The sequence below is a fragment of the Papaver somniferum genome, unplaced genomic scaffold (assembly GCF_003573695.1).
Source record: "Papaver somniferum cultivar HN1 unplaced genomic scaffold, ASM357369v1 unplaced-scaffold_107, whole genome shotgun sequence".
Lineage (NCBI taxonomy): Eukaryota > Viridiplantae > Streptophyta > Magnoliopsida > Ranunculales > Papaveraceae > Papaver > Papaver somniferum.
This window is the reverse complement of record NW_020619603.1, coordinates 5,864,145-5,888,387: the sequence shown is the minus strand read 5'-3', so window position 1 is coordinate 5,888,387 and position 24,243 is coordinate 5,864,145. Positions and strand designations below refer to the sequence as shown.

General features: G+C 34.1%; 1 protein-coding gene and 1 long non-coding RNA gene across 2 annotated transcripts; one reads left to right on the top strand and one right to left on the bottom strand.

Annotated features, from left to right (window-relative positions):
* Nucleotides 1-14,335: 14,335 nt before the first annotated feature.
* Nucleotides 14,336-19,027, bottom strand: LOC113328139. The gene is made up of 3 exons (XR_003349270.1): nucleotides 18,844-19,027; nucleotides 16,145-16,229; nucleotides 14,336-14,998 (listed from the first exon to the last, which is right to left on the bottom strand). It is a non-coding gene; the product is annotated as an uncharacterized LOC113328139 (long non-coding RNA).
* A 2,518-nt stretch (nucleotides 19,028-21,545) lies between these two features.
* On the top strand, nucleotides 21,546-23,718 carry LOC113328193 (40S ribosomal protein S29). Its single transcript, XM_026575285.1, has 3 exons — nucleotides 21,546-21,689; nucleotides 22,381-22,480; nucleotides 23,405-23,718. The coding sequence occupies exons 1-3, from the start codon at nucleotides 21,628-21,630 to the stop codon at nucleotides 23,411-23,413; spliced, it is 171 nt and encodes a 56-aa protein (XP_026431070.1). The 5' UTR covers nucleotides 21,546-21,627; the 3' UTR covers nucleotides 23,414-23,718.
* Nucleotides 23,719-24,243: the final 525 nt, after the last annotated feature.

Sequence of the window (24,243 nt, the reverse complement as noted above, 5' to 3'; positions counted from 1 at the left end):
TACAGACACCATTGATACCGCATGCATAAATATTTGCAAATGCAATTCAAGAATGTATTAGAGCAAGAAAATTCAATCTAATCCCAGAAACACTCATTGTACATCTACATATCACAACAAATGTTTCGAACAAGTTAAGATTGCTCTGTGCAATTTTGGCAACATTGATGCCAATTTGTGGCGATGCCAAAATATCATGACAAAGTTCATGAAAAGAAAGAAAAAATAGTTATTTTGATAGATCTTTTACTTTGAATAAGAGTTCTCAAACTCATTAAAAAAAAGAGAGGATATATTACTTTGTATTACAAATATATGCAAGTTATTCCAAAGTTCACCAGCAAATTCACGATAACTCCAAAAGGTCCAAGAGCTTCATGTATAACTCACCAAAAGACTCGAGGATTATGAATTATTTTCACGTTGAATATAGAAAGGTTGAGCATATAGTTCATGTCGATTGTTTCTAAAAATTTTGATGACGCGTTGTTGATATGTGGTGATGGAGCTGGTGCTGGGTGCTTCTGGTGCTGGTGCGGCCGTTAGAAACTCTTCATGCGACTGTCTTTTGGCTTTTATTTTTGGTTTGGGTGTAAAGACTAATTTTTTAAACAAGATTTCAGTAATAACTCTTTATTGGACTGGGATCCGCATTCAGGATCACGAAAGATAAGAGTTATGTTGCAATAAGAGTCTATCTTGATATATTCAACATAAATGGTTAGCTCCTTGTGCTAGGCATGATGTGATCAAATGTGAACATGCGTGCAGAAAAGTGAACCTTACAACTGTTTACAGCTGTAACTCTTTATTTCCAAGACACATAAAATTTTCCTAAGCCGTCTTAAGTAATTTAATTTAATAGAGAATGATTACAACAATCTAGTTTGCATAGTAGTGAAATCTTGAATTCTAGGTTGTGCATTTAGTGTATATAAGTATAATTTGTGAAGCATTTGTTATTTTTGGAGTTTTCGAACAATCGCCATCTTAATCTATTAAAACCCTATTTGTTTGAAACTAAAATTATTATAATTTACAAATCTTAGTGAAATGAACCGTATTTATATGTTATGCAATCGATAGATGTATGCTCCCGGTATATAAATAAAATTCACATTTGAAACATCAGTTAAACGACTAGAACAAACAATGTAACTAAAAAACCTTATACTGAAAAAATGGAGACAAATGATTAATTGCAAATAAATGTGTCTTGGAAATTTCTTCATGCTAAAATATTCTTGGCGTCGTAGTTTGTATAAAAACTAATAAGGGTGTATGAAATTATGAGGGTATCCAAATACACCACGTTTTTTCGTTTCAACCTATAAATCCGATACCGAGTGTGATTGTTTATGAACAAAATCGAGACAGTACAACTACAAGGTATTCACTTGATAAAAGCTATGGTCTGAAACCAATTTACTATATATAATATCAATATCAAGCGATTAGGATTTAATGTACAAGTGTTATTTATTTTATTTTAATAAAAAAATTATAATGTTAGAGTAAATGACACTACAAATTTAGAAAATCTCGGGACCTAGTCTAGTTTTGAATACTCTCAGAATTAAGCCGCTATACAAAGAACAAAACCAACTTCGTATAGTTGATACCAAGTGATCTAATCCTAATTACTTAGTTCCCTCAGTATCCCTGCGTCTATGACCTGCTGGTCACGCACGTGAATCCTAAGATAGAAAATCACTATCTTGAGTTTCTTTACCAATGTAAAGTCTTAACAACTCCTTTTGATCGTCATCCAAACAGTAAAGGAACAAAGATGTTTGGTAACTACTCCTACAATCTTTTAGAAAAAGATTGGTTGAGTTATGACAAAGGCTCTTCCATTTAAACAAGAAAATTCCTTTGTCGGGTAAGATCAATCCAAATCAATAACATAGATTCGAATTCACAACTATCAGATTCGGATATTAAAGAATACCACCAGATGATAGTTGTCGATCTAAACGACTATATGATCAAATATATCAAAGCTAAATTTGATCTAAGTCGATCGGATCCCAGACGATCAAGATGTGTGCACAAATCATGAGATACGAAAACCAATAAGAAAAATATTCTTTTCTTTAAATCTTCAATTGCCTTCTTATATAACACGCACAAAAACAAACTTGAACCCTCTTATGATCGGTCACGCACCAAACGGAGTCTTTTATCAATGGATGATCACAAGTTGTCTTTAGATCTAACAACAATTTTAAAGATCACGTCAATACTTTGATCTAGTTTGAGTGACCCTTATCTCAGAAGAGAATTCTCTCAAGAATAATCAAACTAGGTGCAACCAAAGCTTCAACAACTGTTAGTCAATCAAATCAATAACCAAAAGCTAAAATAACCTTATAAATTTCTTGTTTCCAACCAACAGTACTCTTATAGCTTCTTGATCCTATAGAAGTCTTTAAACGAGTGGTTGAATGAGATTTCGCGTAATTATGGTACTTTTCTCTCTGAATAGACGGCTCAGCCAGAAACAACATGAATGAATTTTTCCTTTCTCTTAGGATAGTTAGCAATAAATGAAAACTCATCATTTATAAACCAAGGTTATTTGGACAACAAGGAAATTCCAAAACCGAAAATATTCTCAAGATATCCGATAAGTACCTAATTTCGGTTTTCCTATTTCCAACTAATATCCAACGTGTAATTTTGAAGCCTCTCATTAGAAAATATTTAGTATTAGTTTAGTACTTAACTAATAGAACTTTCCAAGAGATATGTTTTGATTTGGACAATAAAAGATAAGATTTGTATTCATGTTCAAAATATGTTTACACCCGGAACTTTCCTATTTAGAAAATCCTAATTCCAAACTCACACAAAACCGTAAAGTAAATATAGAATATCGGTTTTTGTCTTGAGACCGGTTATACCATGACTCCTAACATAGTTTAAGACCAAGTCATCAAATTTGGTAGGGATTGGTTTTATCATGACTCCTAACAAAAGCTAGGATAGGTTCTACCAACTATCCTAATAGGGGTAAGGATTGGTTCTACCAAGGTTCTCTTGACAATAGTTAAGATAGGTTATACCTTGTATCCCAAAATTGGTAAGTGTCGATTCTATCAAGGATTTCAACATAAGTCAACATCGGTTCCACTGCATATCCCAAACTAGGTAAAGATTGGTTCTACCATAGCTCCAAACATAAGTCAAGATCGATTATACCAAAGTTATTACCTAGGTTAGATTTTGTCATTCATTAGATCTCCAATGAAAACCGGACCAAAACGCCCATTGATGTCCTTTTGATTACAAAAAAGGTTTCTTATATGAACTTCCATTCAACATATGTAATTACACATAGTTTCCTAGGATTATATCTAATACACAATCAAGTAACGAATTACATAGATTATGTCGATATCACATTTTGAAGTTCAAAAAATAAACATTATACTTCGTAATCAAATATTCATCCTTGACACTTTGATCATAATAATGACCAAACCTAATACTAGAGTATTAAATATAACCTCGTATGTTATCTTTTCAATTTTAGTTACGAATCGCAGAATATGGTGTAGTGAAGTAATGATGGGAATGGAAACAATTCAAGTCAGTATCATTATACCTCAAATTCGAAGGATGATGTCTTCATTATAGTTGATAAGTTATCACGATCTTTAGGACTTCAGAGTAATACTTGTATATCTCAACAATTAATCCTAGACTTTCTAGTCTAACCTAAACAAAGTTGACTCTAGCACATTTAATCAAGCGACTCTAATTGAGTTTTGGTACTAAAATATGACAATCAAACTTGACATACCAATGATTGGTGGGTTCAACCAAGAAATACTCTAACAAATTTCCTGAAATGGGTAAAGATCGGTTCCATCATAACTCTCAACATAAGTTAAGATCGGTTCTACCAAAGTTCTTATACCTAGGTTCGAATTGGTCATCCAATAGATCTTCATTGAAAACCAGACCAAAACGCCTGTTGATTTCTTTTCGTGGAATTGGACATAGTTTCCTAGGATAAAATCACACCTATATCCAATACACAATCAATTAAATATTACATAGATTACGTCGATGTCACATTTACCAAGTTCAAAAGATAAACGTTATACTTAGGATCGGTTACACTAACAAAAAGTCATACCAAATCATAAGTCAGGCACTGTGACTAGTTACACCAAGATACATCATAAATTATGATTGGTTCTACTAACTCACTTATATTGGTAATCCAAATATACACAATAAATAACAATACCAATAAGCCTAGCAATTTCCCTTTCTATTTATAAAACAGGTTCGTGAATGTACTTCCTTTAAAAAAAATGTAAACATTATTTCCTAGGATGAAATCTTCACCTTTACCCATACACATAATCACAATAGCATTCATACGATTATGTGGATGTCTTATATACGAAGTTTAAAAGATAAACGTTATACTTCGTATCCTAATTCCTTGACCCTATGATCATGTGATCATGTCTTACTACTAAAGTATAATCATTCACAGCTTCGCAGTTATTTTTTCAATATAGCACGACTTGAAAGATATGTCAGGAATGAAACAGTTCAAGCCAAATATTACTAATCTCAAGAGGAAGGACGATGTCGTCGTTGTAGCTTGTTACTTATTCACATTCTTCAAATCTTCAAGTAATACTTGTATGTCTCATAATCCTAGACTTTCTAGTCTAACCTATACGAAGTTGTCTCTAATACATAATTAACCGACTCTTTAGATGAGTTTTGATTCCCTAAAATATGACAACCAAGCTTGACATAGCAACGCTTGGTGGGTTCAACCGAGCTATGCTCTAACAAAATCCCGCTTTATCAATTTTAGTGACAAAACTCTTAATACATATGGATAAACAAATTACAAGAATTCATTACACATACGCTTGATTCCAAGTTTCAAGAACACAATAACTTGTATACATTCAATCCATAAATGCCGTTGTTGACATTTGAACAACAAAGCTAATATTCCCCCTAAAGGCAAAATAGGTAGATTTTCAATCCGAACATCTTTGTTATTTCTCTTTTGTAGTCAAGATAACTACAATAGCAATATGATATGTTGCTCCTCCTTCGTCAATGTTTTACTCTTTCATTAGATATAATGTTTAAGCACAATTGTCCTTTCCTTAGTGATTACAAATCACTTGTTTACTCCATATATTTCTCCCCATTTTTATCACAAAATGACAAAGGTTCGAGCAAATAAAGGTCAAACCTAAAGGATCTTACAAATCTAAAAGACTTGTACAACCTATGAGTGTTAAGCACGAAGGTTTCACATACAATTTTAGATAACCAATATCAAAATCGAAACTACAAGTAATTTGGTTTTAATATGTTATCAAGGAAACAATTTCCCGAAGCAATTTTCCTTAATAGTTTAACAAATTGACTAAGAAACTTAGTTTCCTTACTAAACCGATTGCACAAATACAATCGCTTATTTCGATAAGACCAAAATAAAGATCAGAGTTAACTTTATTTTTCTCATCAGGTTCTAATTATTCAGACAATAACTTAGACCTTTCACTTTAGACAAGACAAGTACTAGGTTAGTTAACTAGTATTTCTTGTCAAGGCATTCGATTAGACTTGAATAACCGATCCTTCACTTTGATAAGTCTAACTAAGATCAGAATGAACTTAGTTTATCTTATCCAGAATCGAATTGGACTAAACAACTGATCACGTGTTTTGTTAAGCCATAAACAATACATACAAACCAAAAGAAAATTGACTTGCACAATTATTTCTCTTAACCAGAAGCAATTGAAACAAACGTAGACATTATAGCACCGCAATTGCACCGAAATTTTGTTAAGACAAAAACAATATATATGATACCGAACAATAAACAAGATATCAAACAATAGTTTTTCTTAACTGGAAACAATTGAATCACACACACACATCCATACATACATAATGGAATAAACATCAATTGTACCGAATTTTGTTAAGAAAAAGCAAAATATATGAAATATAAACAGGCTTTTCTTAAACAGGAAAACGATTAACTAACAAATTTGTTACCTCAGATTCCGCATCCTCTTCTCCCCACAAAGATATGTCATTAAGCGCAAATTCAAGTTAAAACTCTCCCCCATTATGTTATCATCCTCTCGCAAGAACAAAAGAACAACAACAACAACAACAACAACATTTACCAAAGAAAGGTTCAATCGGTTTTAACTTATGTGTGCCAATAGAAAAAGTTGAAAACCCGAAAAATATATGTTTATCCTAAACACAACTCATGTAAACACAAATTGTTTCAACACATTGTGAATTTTTACATATGAGTCTCAATCGGAACACCTTATGATCCTTTGATAAAGCCTACCAACATGGGATAGAACTTAATCCCGCTAAATCAAAAGGCCACACAAACCATAAGGGTTCACATCATATGAGATCAAATATTACGGCTAAGAAAACCGAAATCAAACATTCCATAAACACATAGCAATAATATAAAGCATTCAAGCACAGGCTATGTAATCGGAAAAATTATCACAAGAAAAATTATAAACTAATAATTTTATTCATAATAAACCTTATACAATAATTGAACTAAATCAAAAACTATTTTCTATTTTTCATAACTTAATCCTTCATATCAGTGCTAGAGGAAGGCAAATCATTACCTTCATTCTTCGGCTTGTGAATTTCTTAAAGTAGATAACCTTGTTGCTTGACCAGAATTTCTTGCAGTTAAGAAGTTTTTGTGAAGGATTCTGCAAGAGCATGTAATTCTATCTTTGATTGAACAGAGAAATGTGTTCAATGCTTCGATAAACTGATCTTTCTTCAGCATATTCTCTCTTTCCTTCTTGCTAAGCCAATCTCTCTTTTTGATTTTCCTCTTTGATTTCTCAATATCAATAGAAGATGCAGACTTATTATTAAAGTGATCTTTCAGATCCAGCATCTCATCAAGAGAAGACATCGGATCCGGAATCATAGTTCGTACAAGGAATGACCAAAGAAGGAGAAGAATTCTTTTACGTTTTTCATACTTCCGAAATATAATATTCCTATAAATATGAACATCTCAAATATATATATTCAATTACTAGATTTTATTCCCATAACCTACGCAAGGGTGCCTTGATTTTTACTTCCTCACACACAAATTCGGCACACACGGTGAGGATATAATTCTAATACCGATCACGTGGTATTAGTATGAGATTTTCTCTCATAATGAGATTTGGAACAACCAGTGTGTTCTTGATCTAGTGTAGTATGAAAAATCCTTTTCTTGTTACCTCGACTTAACAAAGTTCTTTGAGGTTGGTTGGAAATGCATCCACACATTTTAGCACTACTGTTTTTTGAGACAGTTTTACACTTTGTCTTATTTTTCCATTTACCATTAGATGATTTATTAACATTGGAAGACATGTCCATTTTTAAAATGGTTAAATCATCAATGGAGGAAGAGGGAATTATATTGCAAACCAATGCAATATTAGATGTTTCCTCTTCTTCATAATCATATGAATCAGAGGTCTCATCTAGAATTATAGCCAATGTCTTGCTTCCGGTGTATTTCCTAAGATTAGGACAGTCCTTATACATATGGACAAAACCTTTGCACTTAAAGCACTGAGGCTGATATTCATCATCTTCTTCTTGATCTTTCTTGTTTTTGACAGGAACTCGATCATGGGGACGAGAAGATCGATGATCATATTTTATGAATCTCTTATTCCTTTTCTTTAAGAGATCTTGAAACTGTCTAGTGATCAATGACAATGATTGTTCGATTTCATCATCAGAATTTTCTGCAGTCGGTTCATCAGAATCATCCATCAATCTATCTTTCTCCATCGGAGCTTTTGGAAGATTTGCAGCTTTAAACGCAATTCATTTAGCTTGAATAGACTGTGATTCGTGATCAAAAATCTTTAACTTTCCAACGAGTGTGCTTCGTGAGAGTGTTGAAAGATCAATTTATTTTATGCTTGCATGCTTCTTAGATTCGTATCTAGATGACAACTATCTGTGAATTTTGCATACTATATCTTTTTCAGAAATAGTCTTTCCAAGAGAGAAATATGCATTAACTATCTCAGAGACTTTAATATGAAAATCTTCAAAAGTGTCGTTGTCATCAATTCGAAGGTTTTCTCAATCGGACGTAAGAGTTTGAAGTCTAGCTTCTTTCTCTGATGTATTTTCTTCGAATAGGATCTGAAGATTATCCCAAGCTTCCTTTGAAGTTTGGCATGTTGATACATGATGTTGTAGATCACGACTTACAACATGTATAATAGAATTCAAACCATATGAATTCCGCTTTCCAAAAGCCTTTTCTTCGTTTGAATAATCCACTAAGAATTTAAACTCGGTTTCCAAATTTTCTAGTTTCGGGCAATTATAACCATCAACGACTAATAGCCAAGTATTAAATTGATTGAAGAACAGATCTCATAGCATATTTCCACCATAGATAGTTTTTTCCGTCAAATCTTGGCGGTACGTTAATTGAAATCGATTCATGAGAACTCGAGTTCATTTCTTATAGGTTGGATCGCACTAGACACAAATTGTTAGATCTTTTCGTGTTTGCCTTCTCTGATACCAATTGAAAAGACGAGGGTACCCAAATAGACCACAACCTTTTATTTTGATCACAACATATACAAGACCCACTGTGTATAAACCTCTTTGAGCAACAATCACTCAAGGAATATTTCAACACAGTGTCCACTTGATATAGGGTTAGTCCGAACTGGCCTAACTCGTGAGTTAAATATGAAAGTCAAGTGGAGAAATCCAATACACTTTGTATGATCGTTCATAGATATGGAATCGAGACAATACAACAACAAAATGATCACTCGATAAAAGGTACGGTAATAACCAAAACCAATAGGATGAATATCAAGTTCCCCGTTCACATACAAGTGAAATTTACTTTAATTATAATAAAACAATTTTAATGCGGAAAATAAAGTAAATGACACAACAAGATTTTGTTAACGTGAAAACCGCAAATGCAGAAAAACCCCGGGACCTAGTCCAGAATTGAATACTCTCATAATTAAGCCCCTATACAAAATCTAAACCAACTACATATAGTTGAGACCAAGCAACTAAACCTATAGTTCACCTAGTTTCTTCAGTATCTTTGCGCTACGGTTGTTGAAACTTTGATTGCACCTAGTTTGTTTATTCTTGAGAATCTTCTCTTCTGATATAAGATTAATTCACTCAGACTATATCAAAGTGAAAAAGCGGGGGTCTAATAACACCACCCAATATTTCGCTTAGCAATCTGTATGGACAAACTCCAATATACTTTTTATGAGAATCAACCAGACAGTCAGACTCAATCAATACAAAGATATATCAAAGAGTTTATATCTCAATCTCTCGATTTGATCTTTACTCAATCAAATAGAAATATGCGAGTCTTTATCAAAGAGAGATAACTTGAACGGTACCAAAGACCAATGTCCAAGGATCAATCAATATCAATCAACAACCAAAGGTTGGATTTCCAATTGATGATCACGAACGCACAACCTGTATTATTTCAATTATATAAAATATAATGCGGAAAAGAAATAACACAGACACCAGAAATTTTGTTAACGAGGAAACCGCAAATGCAGAAAAACCCCGGGACCTAGTCCAGATTGTATACACACTGTATTAAGCCACTACAGACACTAGCCTACTCCAAGCTAACTTCGGACTGGACTATAGTTGAACCCCAATCAGTCTCCCACCGATCCAAGGTACAGTTGTACTCCTACGCTCTGATCCCAGCAGGATACTGCGCACTTGATCCCCTTAGATGATCTCACCTACAACCAAGAGTTGCTGCAACCCAAAATCGAAGACTTGATAATAAACAAATCTGTCTCACACAGAAAAGTCTATCAAAGGATAAATCTGTCTCCCACAGATAAACCCTAGGTTTTGTTCTGTCTTAAGATATGAAATTAAGGTGAACAGGAACCAATTGATAATCCGGTCTTATATTCCCGAAGAACAACCTAGATTAATCAATCACCTCTCTACAATTCTTCCTGACTACACATGCGGTTTGTCGAGGAATCACAAACAGTGAGACGAAGATGTTTGTGACTTCTTTATCTTGCCTATCGGAGAACTCTCACGATCTCAAGCCAATCAATCGATTGTACTCGTACGATAGAAGACGCAAGATCAGATCACAAAACTACGATAAAAGTAGTATGGATCTGGCTTCACAATCCCAATGAAGTCTTTAAGTCGTTAACATGGTTTTAGAGAAGAAAACCAAAGGTTAAAGGAGAATCGACTCTAGCGAGCGCACTAGTATCACACAGACATGTGGGGATTAGTTTTGCACAATTCTAGATGTATCCTTTATATATCCTTCAAATCAGGATTTTGCCTTAGTTACAAAGCAATCCATATTCACCGTTAGATGAAAACCTGATTTAGATTCAAAATAATATTTCTCAACCGTTAGATCGAAACTTAGCTTGTCACACACACTTGGGTAGACGTTTACTGGGTTTGCGAAAACCATGCCCAAACGTGTACGCGTATGTTGGTTCAACATAGTAACCCAAAAGGTTACCCATATGAACATTTCATATTAACCTTGTTCTTCTTCACCATAACTAGTTCAATTGAATCAAATGAACTAGTTAAAGAGTTGTTCGATTATTATGAGATCTTATGTAACTACACAAGACACAATTGAAACAAAGATGATTAGATTCGATTGAATCGTCTCATGAACTTTATAGCCACAGTTTGCATAAAGCATTCCTTAGTAATTTAAGTTTCATGTTCAGAGCACATCTTTAGATCATAACCACTTAAGCTCACAAACAAGTTCGCGGAATTAAGACAACTGGCGGAGTTTTCCAAACTCATCAGAAAATCTCGACAAAGAGACTTTCGCCAGTTCGCGTACTAGGTTCGCGGACTTACACGCAAATGAGTTTTTGGAAAATCCCAACAGAAATTCTCGGTCGAGAACTTCCGTCAGTTCGCGGACTGGGTTCGCGGACTTGGCAAAGATAATTCCTCCGGTTTCTCTCAATCAACAAAATTCGAAAAATTTGGATTAAGGAATACATGGTTATGTAATCTAAACTCTCATTCCAATCATTGAGACATTCTCAGAGGACGTTATATAGCCGTTATTCACAGACCGTTTCGCGTCAGAGCAATTCTCAAGGTAATTGAAACTTTTCATGACTTTCATCACTAGGTGAAGATAAACTTGATCAAAGCGAAACGTTTTAACAACACATGATTTCGAGATATAGATAGGCGAGATATACTCGCCTCGAAATATCAAACGTGTATGGTCCAGTCTATATAGCATACGACTTTTTTCTTATAAGAAGTAGGAGATAGAAGAGATAGACTTTTGAGTGATAGATAAGTTCAAGTCTCCAGATACCTTTTTGTTGATGAAGTTCCACGTTTCCTTGTGTAGATCTTCGTCGTTGTATGATGAATCTCCATGAAGTCCTTGAGCTCAACTACACTTTTCTATCCTAGTCCGAGACTTAGCTATGTAGGCTAGAAATTGAGACTCATAGTTTTGATCACTAACATTGACAAAAATGCTTGAGATAGCAACGCATGCGAGATTGACTGAGCTATGCTCTAACACAAAGTATCAACGGGATCTTTAAATTTTTTGATCTAAATACATCTTCTGATAAACTATTGTTAACAGACTCCGTTCTGTGTGTGACTGATTACAAGAGGATTCAAGTATTGTTATGCATGTATTAGTTTGAAGGAAATAGAATATTTTAAGACGAAGAAGGTTTCTTATTAGTTTCGTATCTTGTGTATCTAGTGCACAAACCTTGATCAAGATGCAATCCAACTAGAATCGGTTTAATTTTGATATATTTGATTTTCTAGTTGCGAGAACTGTCAACTATCATTTGGTGGCATTCTTCAGTGTTCGAATATGATTAGTTGTAATCTGAATCTAAGTTACTGATTTGGATTGATTTAAACCCGACAAAGGAGTTTATTAGATTAAACGGAAGATTATTTGTCAAACTCATATCACAAGTTTGATTAGAGTTAGTACAGAACAAATTCCATGCTTTACTGTTTGGAATACGATCCAAAGGAAATTTTGATTCACGTGCATGACTCTTGAAGTCGAAGAAGCAGGGATACTGAGGGAACTAAGTAGCTAGGGGTAGTATGCTTGGTCTCAACTATACGAAGTTGGTAATTGATTTTGTATAACATATTAACTCTGAGAGTATTCAAAACTGTACTAGGTCTTGGGATTTTTCTTCATTTGCGGTTTCCTCGTTAGCAAAATCTTGATCTGTCTTTTACTTTGCTTTTCATATTATAATTGTTATTATAATTAAGTAAAATGCGCAAGTGTTTTAACTCCATAAACACTTGATATTGGTCCTATAGAGTTTCGGTTATTACCAAACCTATTATCAACTGCACACTTTGTTGTTGTATTCTCTCGATCTCGTATCCATAGACAATCACACAAGGTGTGTATCCAAATTGTCGTATTGTTTCGACTTTGTCCATAGACGATCACATTCAGAAGAGGACTTATAGGTTGAAATAAAAAAATATGGTGTATTTGGGTACCCTCGTCTTTTCACAGACATCACAGATTTGGTTTCTATGACCATAATTTCAATACCATTAAGTCGTGTAAACCTTAGGATTCTTTTTCATTGATTTGTAATTTGTGGGAATTATTGATCAAACAAAATTACCAGCTAAGTTTAGGAATACTTCTCTTAATCGACTTATTAGGAATTAACCAAATTGGGGCTTATATTTTAATTATCGGCTGTCTTTTTTTTTTTTTTGTACAAAACCATGTTCATGTTCAGATAAAGCATTCATTCACTCATTTGTACTGTTCAACAACATAAGAAAACATGACTGTACAAATAGAAAAGGGTGTTGTTTTGACAAATCTACAGCTTGGTATATGACATATGAACTTATATAAATAATTGGTTAGGACCCAACACTTAAATTTGTTAGATTCCTGAATAGAACATCTAATTCTCCTCGTAATCTATATTTATTTTGAAGTAAATTGCGCATGTAATTTATTTGATTGTTAATTTTGTATATGCCTTATGAAATGTAACTGCCTGTGAAACATGTTAGCAATTCTCATGGTCGGTCGAACCTATAGTGTGTAAATAAAAAGGATTTATAAGATTTTTAATAACTTTTCCTTATAAGTGAAATGAAAATTAAAAGTTTGAAAGTATATGACAGTTATGTTGTTAATATATATATATATATAAGTGGCGTTTGTTATTATTACATAGTGACCCGATCTTATCTTTGATATATGTGGTCCTTCTTATTAATATAAGATACTGCCTCCTTAGAATAGGTGTACCGGAGATTCTCAAGCACTTTCGACACGCAAAAACCATGATCTTATGCGCCTCTTTCCACTCATGCATGTTTCTTATTTTTGGGAATCCTTGCGGGAAGATATTAATATTAAAAAATAATTATTTGTTATGATTATTAGTTTTTAGATTAAAAATCTTGTAACTTAGTGGGTCCATAAATAATTTATAGAAGTTTTGCTTAAAAATCATATAACCTATAAGAAAACGGGTCGTCACTTTCCGTTTTCTTAAAATTTGTGTAAGTGGAGCTATAAAATAGAGAATGGATAACCGTTGTTCGTTTTTTTCACAAAATTAGACAACCATTGTCCATCAACAGTACAAATAGCGAACACAGCTCAAGATTGGATCTACCCAAGATGCAATGGAAAATGATTTTGGAACTGCTTGGCAAGAACCGTAAGACCCAGTCTTGCATTCTGTCCTGATCACGATGACTTGAATGTTAAACTCCAAAGCTTAGTCAACTGATTCCTGGACTGTAATTGCTTCTGCCGAAATAAATTACTCAATTATCACATGTTTTCCGCCGTTTAATCAAAAATCTATTTCCACGAAATTATTAGAAAAAAGCACGAACTATAATATGTTTTATATTTTAGACACCATCCCACAAAATTGCATGACAGGTCTTATCCTTCCTTCCCGGCAAGGTTTTTGAAGCGCAAAAGAAGCGTGCCTCTTTTTATGTTGAAGCATGAAGCATTGTTTCATGGTTTATGTTTTAAGCAGACGCACTCTTGTAAAAATCAAGTTAATTATTAATGGTAAGTATATAATTTAAGATTTTTTTTAATAGGAAAAAAACTAATTTTCATTAATAAAATTTATTGAGATACATCCAGTTTTTCCTGAATCAGAGAAGATAACCACATTGGTAAATTCTTTGACCAGTAATTAGCACTACTTAGAAGTTTTGCATCTTTAGATAGAAGATGAGCTACTTCATTTATCTCTCTTGGGACATAATGACATTCCCATTTATTTAATAACTTGAGCAAATCTAAACAATCATTAATAATATTTTTCCATTAATTGCATTCACCACATTTGCAGAATCTGCTTCTAGAATGAGGTTTGCAACATTATGCTCCACGCCCCATTTAATTCCTTCTAGTGCAGCTATGGATTCTGGTTTTTCTGCATCTTCAGATAAGCCTGGTATGCACCCTGCTCCCCTTGGATTACTTGCATCATCGACAATAATTAATCCTACTCCCATCAAATTTGTTTTCTTAGAATATGTTGCATCAAAATTGACTTTTATAAAAGAGAAAGGTGGTTTTTCCCATTGCACTGCATTTCTAATAGTACCGCCTGTTTGTCTATTCAAGACATGTTTTTGAATACTAGTAGTCTAGTACAACCTGCTTTGGTTGATTTGACCTACAACATTCTCCACATTCACTTGTACATTATCAAATACAAAAGAGCATCTCATTTTCCAGATACCCACAATGTAAAGGATGCAGTACTTATAAAATTGTCTTGTATAACATTATTTTCACCGTTTTGAAACCAGCTTGCTATCCAATATGTAAAATTTGATATTCCAGCGAGCGTACCTGCAACCACCATATTCCAAATTTGTATAGCAAAAGTACATTCAATTAGAAGGTGATAAACATTTTCATTTTCTCTTTCAACAGAGGATATTTTGGACAAATATTATTAACATATCTTCCTAGTCTTTCTCTGACAGGAAACCAGTCCTGTATAAACTTCCACAGGAAGTGCAAGATTTTTGGAGGTAGCTTCATACCCCAAAATATTTTCCAGGGAAAGTTTACAACGCCATGACTACTGTTTGCACTATCCACAACCCTATAGGAAGTTTTGGCAGAAAAAATACCATTTGAAGATGGAGTCCACCTCAATTGGTCCTTACCAGTTTTTGGAATTCTGATTCTCATATATCCCTAACAATATTTTCATCAAAAAGAAAATGTAAGATATCTAATTTCCAAGTTTTTGTGTTTTGATCAATTAGTATTGATCAACAGTCTCTATGTATGATGAAGCATATTGAGATGGTGGTGGATTTTTCCAACCTGGGATCCAAACGTCCTTCCAGATGAATATGTTTCTACCATATCCAACTTCCCAATAATAATTTTCTCTAATAATGTCTAGACCTCTGCAAACACCCTTCCAAATCCAAGAACCGTGCTTGTCATTAGCATAATGAAGTGGATTATGATTAGGTAAATACTTACTTTTCATAGTGATGGAAAATTTAGTGTTCGTTTCAGTAATCATTCTCCAAGCTAACTTACAAAGTAAAGCAACAATCATGACTTCAGTCTTCTTTATGTTCAACCCTCCCAGAGCTTTAGACTGACTTACAGTATCCGAAGCTGCATGCTTCTACCATTTTGTTTCTTATTTAGCAAAAAATTCCTTTGTGCTTTATCAATCATATCAGTTATGGTTTTAGGCATGGGAAATACAACTAAGTGATGTGAATCTAGAGAGCCTAAAGTAGATTGGGTAAGCATTGTTCTACCTGGTTGGTTTATGTGCTTTCCTTGCCATATGGCTATCCTATTGTCAAATCTATCTAGAAGATGTCTAAAAGTTTCTTCCTTATTTTTTCTGGATCAACAGTGGGACTCCTAAATATTTTTCCTGTAAGGCCATCTTCCTAATATTTAGAATACTAGCAATTTGGTCTTTAATATGTGGACTAATTTTAGGGCTGAAAGTTAAACCTGATTTTCCAAAATTGATGGATTATCACCTGCTCCAAATGTTTTGCTCCTTTAATAGTAGCTCCAGTGAATACTAAACAGTCATCTGCAAAAAAAAAATGACTAATTGATGGATTATTTTTAGTAACTTTGATTTCTTGAATACTACCATACTTTCAGCATGAACAAGTAAACGAGAAAAAGATTCCATGCATATGATAAACATATATGAGGACAAGGGGTCTCCCTGTCTAAGACCCCTTGTAGGATAGAAAACCTCTCCAAGACTTCCATTAAGAAGTATAGAAGCAGACACAGTTGAAACACATTCAAAAAGCATATCACACCAATGTTCATGAAAACCTAAACGCCTAAGAGTGGAAATTCCTCAATCCTATCAAAGTCCCTAGATATGTCAAGCTTGACTGCCATAAGGCCTTTTTTCTTTGCTTTGCATTTCTTCATGGTATCCACAATTTCGTGGGCCATTACTATGTTATCAGTTATTAACCTAGAAGAGAGAAAAGCCTCTTAAAAGGGGCTTATGAATTTATCCATAACTCTTTTCAGTCTGCTAGATAATAGTTTTGAGATTATTTTATAAGTCAATCGCTAAGACTTATTGTCATATAGTCTGACGCTTGTTTAGGTGTATTAGTTTTAGGGATAAGACTAATGAAGCTATGATTCATTTGTTTCAGTAAGTGCCTATAATGGAAAAAAGCTCTTATCATACTAATGATACTTTCTCCAACAACATGCCACATATGTTGGTAGGAACCAGGAGGGTACCCATCAGGTCCCGGTGAAGTCCAGGGCTGCATTTGAAACAATACATTCTTGATCTACTCATCACTAGGGATAGAAATAAGCTGCACATTTTCTTCATCAGTTATACAAGGGTCAAGATTCAGTAAAAATTCACCAGCATCATCAGGATTAGTCGTCCTACTGATTTTAGAGAAATGTTCTTTTAGTTCATTTGTTATACTAGCTCTGCCCGATAACCAAACTCTTATATTTGACTGGATAGTATTCATCTGAGCTCTCCTTTTCCTATATTTCATTTTATCATGAAAATATTTAGTGCTTATATCTTGGAAAGGAAGGTCATGTTTGGCTCTCTGACTATAAAAATCTTGTTGAACATCATACAATTATTTAACTTGAGTTTCAAGATTATGAATTTCAGCTGAATTATCAACACTACTTCCATTCAGAATAGTACGAGCTAGCTTATCATGTATTATAGTGAGTTGGATCGGAATATTACCAAAGGTGTTCCTATTCCACTCACTTAACACATGCTTAACATTTTTAAGAGACCTAGTTAATCTAAAAGAATGAGAGCCATTACTACCTGGATTTCAATTATTTTGGATTAAGGATTTACAGTTCTAATCAAGGAACCAACATCTATTAAAATTGTAGGCTTTCCTGGTCGAATTTTCTTCTCTAGAACTAACCAATAACATGGGAAGATGGTCACTTCCTAGACTAACCAGATGATAGACTATAACATTAGGAAATAAATCAAACCAGATATGACTAACAAGAGTTCTATCAAGTTTCTCTAAAGTAAGATTATCTCCTGACCTTCTATTAGTCCAAGTAAAGGGAATGATTATGTAATTCACATCAGTAATATCAAGAGCATCAAGGTGGCCTTTAACAAAGTAAAGTTGGGATTGGGAGACATGCCTCCCCCTTGTTTTTCACATTGTTTGGTCACAAAATCCAGGTCTCCAATAATTACCAAGGTTACATTGTATTTATTTGCCATATTATGTAAGAAGTCCCACTGACTAGCTATCTTCTGATCATCTAAAGCTCCATACATGCAAACTAAAAGAGATTTCTCATTCCTAGCATCAAAACAGGTAACACAAACAATAAATCTGTTATTCATTTCAACTACTTCAAACTCAAAACCTTCTTTCCACATCATAAATAAACCACCAGACAATCCAATTGGGTTAACAAAGTAATATTTCGAGAAATTCAAACACTTGGTGTACCTAATAATTTCTTTTTAATGTTCTTAGTTTCTGAAAGAAATACTATGTCTGGATCATTGGATCTAATGAGGTCTCTAAGGTGATATCTAGTATGTTTGTTACCATACCTTTGGACATTCCAAGATAATACCTTCATTTTATCAATTCTGGTATAAAAACTGGCAATACCTGAAAAATTCAGAGGAATATTGAGCTCAATATAACAGTAGATAAAATTATGGCCTTCAAACCCTAAGTATACACTAAGGGGATTGGAAGTCCTAATTTTCCTAACTCTGATAGGCAAAAGAACCTGAGTAATGTCTTTAGATTTAAATTGAGAAAAAACCAACTAAATTGTTTGATAAAATTATATCACTTAAACTGAATTGAGCAGAAAACAAATTATAACAAAGCACAAACCCCAAGTATACCCTAGGGATTTTCAAATACCTAAAATCCCAAACTATATCACTCAAACTGACCGAAGAATTATTATTAGCGAGTACCTCACCGTGATTTAGATGGAACTTTAGACCTAATTTTGTGAAAAATTAGATTATTACGACACAGAGATATGTGAGGAGCATATAAATCAGGAGTCAAGTAACACAAAAACCAAAATTTGTAATGAATAAAGCTATTGAAAGAAGAGATTAGAGTAAAAGGAAAATTCAAATTAACAGTAGCAAGCAGAAATTCATTTAAGAGAGAATAAGAAACCTAATTTGTGGTGCTCCTATGTTCAGCAGTAGCAGGGAGTTTTGAATCATGTGCAAGATGTTCCCATCCTCCCAGATCTGAGTCCATCATTCCGATATCTACATCGCCTGTGTTGTTGGGTTGATTCTCAATGGGAATTGCTCTACCATTTCCATAAGCTAGGGTTCCTTGGTTCTGTTCCTCGTTTTGGAGAGAGAGGGGATTTTACGATTTTTGTCGAGAAGAATAATGTTGTCTTCTCTAGCATCATCTCTTTGTCACTTTGTTTTTCTTGTGTCAAGCCCATCCGACTTAGAGTCACTCGGCTCATCCGTGTTAACAGACCCATCATTATTTTGATGAAACTCCTCCACATTGTGAGAATTAGTAGCTTGCAACGCTTGAAACTCATCTTCCGGCATTCTAAAGATTTAGTGGTTAAAATCAATTTTTTCACAGTTTGCATCATCATGCTCCAAAACATAGCATTTAGGGCAGATAGTCCTTTGCTGCTTCTCAAAGTGGTATTTAACCCATACTTTTTGCATTGTAGCTGAGTATAGCCGGTTACCCCTTTTCATTTGCTTCCTAATATCAACTTCAATTTTTTCATTTACTACTCTGCCTCTAACTAAGTAATTCTCATTTGATCCATTTGGAATTACTTGTCCAATATCCAGATACAACTTTTCGATTATTCCCGCATCAATATGTTCAAGCTTAAGACCCCTTAACAAGACTGAGAACACTTGGTGTGTGAAGTTGTACTCAGTAAGATCAATTTTTGAATCATAATCTCCCAAAATAACCAAAGCTTTGTTCATAATCCACGGTACATTTTTGAGGACGTCTTGATGATCATCAGCATTCTAGAATTGAAATACAAATTTAAGAGATTTCTCCCCATAGTGTGAATACCAACTTTTTTGTAACGTCTCCATATTATGCTTACTTCCTTTTGGACAGATTCATAACCGAATTCATCCTTTTTTATAATCTTCCCAATGAGGCAGTTGTTCCAGTTTTTTGCAGCTGCTTTGATTTCCTCGGCTGAAATCAAACTTCCTCTTGAACTTGAAGCTTTTCCTTGTAGCTTTGCTTCTCTCATTCTTTTGGTGATAGCAGCGAGCTGGAGTTGGTTGATTTGAGACATCTTGAACAATTTTAGAAAAAGAAGAAGGCTGACGTGTTGTTGAGTTCTTAGGGATTGTCTGAAATAAATAGGGTGTAGTCAAGGTTTAGGTTTTTTTTCGTAGGAAGAAGTTTCCATGTTTATGATTATATGCAGTACTCCATTTTATACGCTGAAGAGGATTTTTAGGGGAATTGTAGAGTTGCAAATTTGGTAGTTTAAATTTGAATTTTTTGAAATCCCATAACCGCGCCTGAACTGTAGATGAATTTCCAAAAATAATGTACAAGGTACGGCCTCTAAAGATGGAATTCTGTGACGGAGAGGGTTTCTTTTTGTGATGGAGATGGATTTGAGTCGAGACAGGATTGTTTATGGTATTGCACATCACTGTATTGAGCAACATATATGAGAACAACGTAATCACAAGTACCACTACTTTGATACTAACATAACTACCAGCAATTTTAAGATTTTCCATAACTTGGAATGAAGGACTGAAACACTACTGTTTAAAATTGGAGAATAAGAACTTCTTGCACAACTGCTCCCAAACCACCACTGGATCTCTATTGTTAACATAAAAGCACCACAAATTAAACGATTGGTGACTCATAACAAAGATGATAACCATCCACAATAATAAGATGAGAAATTATAGAAAACAAAAATTCGTAACTTTGAAAAAAATCAATCAAAATATCAAAACAGATGTAAAAATCAATCAAAACATTAAAAACAGATGTAAAAACAGTTGTTTGAAATAAAGGCTGTAGCTTTTTTACTTTTTAAACCTCCCTAATCCATATATATATATATAATTTAGGAAGATAATATTTAGGGGTATTTTGACTTTGGATCCTAACTTTGTAACTAGTGTTGCATTTGGATCCTAGGAAGTTCAATATTAGAGTTTGGGTCCTAGGACCGTAGTTGACAATCTTGACCGTTAGTAAAATAATAATATTATTACAATTAGTTAACGGCATTAGTTAGCGTAGTTGATATATCGAGAACCAAGTTTTAGTTCGTCATTTCCTAATTTAACCAGCTTTTCTAACAGTCAAGATGGTCAACTACAATCCTGGGACCAAAACTCTAATATTAGATTTTTTAGGATCCAAATACAACATTGATCAAAAAATTAGGACCCAAAATCAAAATATGCCTCATATTTATATAAAGTTATATATACGTCTTAACATTATAAAAAATAAAATCCAGGTACAGTGGTCGACAATGGTGGAGCTGAACACAAAATGTTTGGTGTTCGGAAACACCAAGCCTACGCTTTTAAAAGCCATACTCTCCTCGGGTACCCATTCCATGGGAAATATCCTTTCCCTTGTAGCCGTTTGATTAAAATCGTGATCTTCATAGGTCCGGCCAGAACGAAAATTAACTTTTGTTAAAATCGCGACCGTTTGATTAAAATTGTGATGTTCATAGGTCCGGCTAAAACCAAATTAACTAAACTACGCGTGTATTACGATATCAGACCTCACTCTTAAAGGATAGACTATGTCATTCCCACTATTTTACAGGGCTAATAACGTCAAACAAAAACATATATAATCGATTTTTCTTTTCGATTTTGGTATTAAGGGTTTTATTCTCTTCTTCTCAGTCCGCCTCTGTAAACAAATCTAGAGTTTTCCAAGAAGAAGAAGAAGATGGGTCACGCTAATGTCTGGAATTCTCACCCCAAGAACTACGGTCCTGGATCTCGTACTTGGTAAGAAAAGCAACAACAGAACCTCTGATTTTCATTCTTTCTTGTGAATTTTTTTGCTCATTTTTTCATCAAAATCTAAGGGTTTTTTTTTGCTTTCACTGTAATTTATTTTGATTTCTGAAATATTTTTTAAAATCAGTTTGGGCTTGTTTAAATTGAGCTTTGGCTTGATTAAATCTAGTTTGATGAAGTGATTGATTAAGTGGTTAGGGTTATACTTGGTGAGTTTAGTGGTGGTAATCTCATTATATGTTAAGGATTGAGCTGTATAAATTTCGTTTATTTGAGAGAAATAGGGTTTATTGTTTTTACACTAATTATTTCTGTTTGAACTTGATGTATGTGTTTGATTGGTTAAGTAGGATTATAGTAGTGGAATTTTAAGGGAAAGTTGTTGTTTTCTGCGGAAGCAGCTCACTTGGAAGCTCTCTTCATTGTTGGTGTGCGTGTGCTATTTGTTTGCTCCAAACTGGTTCTGTATAGCTAATGGGTGTACACAAATTGATATGTAGATCACGGGGGATGTGTGTACAACAGATTACGGTTTTTTTAGTTTGTGGGCTTGTTTATTGTGATTAGGAGTGGATTTTAGTGATGTTGGTTTGGGATTTTTGTGTAAGATTGTGTTTTTTGTTGTCGGAGATTAATGACGAAGGAGCTAATGTGTTTCTGTTTACATATTGGTTTGCAGCCGTGTGTGTGGGAATCCACATGCTATCATCAGAAAGTATGGACTGATGTGCTGCAGGCAGTGCTTCCGTAGCAATGCCAAGGAGATTGGTTTCATCAAGGTGAGCTGTCTACAAGCAATTGCGGAGATTTTATTGTAAATTTGTTTATACACTTGAATATGTTAGATGAGTTGCTGTGATGATTCCTCCATAATATATGTAACATCTCAGAGGTTGTGTTTACTGAAATTAAAGTTCTGAATTGGTTTTTTCTTATCCTGTACACATCCCACTATAGGACTTAGCCTTAGCAAATTGGTATGCTGACTAGATTGAATTTGTCATTTGTTGTCATTTTGAGAAGTAAACAACTAGATTCGTGACATTGTTCCTTGTTCTGTGACGACCCCACTGCATCATTTTATAGTGTTGTATTTGCTAGAAGCAAACTGGTTGCTGTTCCTAATTGGTTCTTGTACTGCGCAAAACCCTTAACAGTCAGTTACATTGACATTGATTTTGTACTTCTCAAATTAGACTTATTGTAGGATTTTGAATTGATATTCTGCTGTGAACTTGATTATTTTAGATGGGTTGCACATCAGTACACTTGTAGTTTCATTGTTTCAATTCATTTGGAACCTACATATTTCATGCTGGGGCATGTGACTATGCAATGTTGTAGCTGTGTAGAGGCTGTAATTCCTAAGCAGACTCATTGTTCTTAAGTGTGTTCCCTTAATCTTCCCGTAAGGCCATAACCCTTGCACCAACATAGTTCTTACATTCCCAAGTTAGAACTACTATATATTTCTTAATGGAACTGGCAAGATGCTTGTAGTTTTGCTTTTTCTTTTCCTTTTGACGACAAATTAACTTGGTTCATGCTATTGTTCTTTCTCTTGTAATAATCTGGCTGCATCATTGTAGAGGGTCTTATTTTCTAGTTACGAACCAGCCGTTGTTAGACCTTATGATAAGGTTTTAAATTGTCTGCTTCTTTTATTTCAATGGATTAATAAGCTGAGTTTCTTTGTTATACAGTACCGTTAAGGAAGTATGGTTTTATCCATCAAGTAGCTTGTGATGGATGAGGATAAAGGGAAAAGCTGAAGTTATGTTTCTCTGGAAGGATGGGTTACTGAAATGAGGCTATACCTAGTAAAGTAGTTTTAGTTAGATCTGTTTGATTGGTATTTAGAATTTATAAGTTGAGATGTTATTGACATCATTATTCCATGTTTTGATCCGAATGTTATAGTGACCATCAACATCAGATTCTTATATTTTTACTTTTGCTCAATCAGATCTTCTATGTCAAGTACTTTTTTCAACTTCTTAAGTGCCTTTATTACCAATTTAAGATGTCATTGTGGATTTTTTATCAACTGGGTGTTGATAAGAATGTTGGAAGTCTAGTATTTCAGAAATTTGTCTGTCAGTGGCCCTTTGGATGGAACTGTATGCAAGACTGTTTACATTAGATTGATATCTCACTGCGAGGAGTCTTTGTATTAACAGATTGTGTGATAGATAGATCAGCTGTTCTTAGGTAAAAGTTTAATATTAACACTGGGAGTGTCCCTGAGATGGATCCTATTCTAGTAGATATCTGATGTTGTGATTGTAGCTTTTTTCTTGATGAGTTGTCAGAAAAAATGGTTCAACCAATGCAACTGAAACTGGCATCCTTTCAACGATTTCAGATACTGGATTGAATAAATTGGCAGGAGCAGAAATAACAAGTAGATGAGAACATAGACCAGCTGGGATTGAACAAATTGCCAGTTGACTAAATTGGCAGGAGCAGAAATAACAAGTAGATGAGAAACATAGACCAGCTGGGATTGAACAAATTGCCAGGAACAGAATAAGTAGATGAG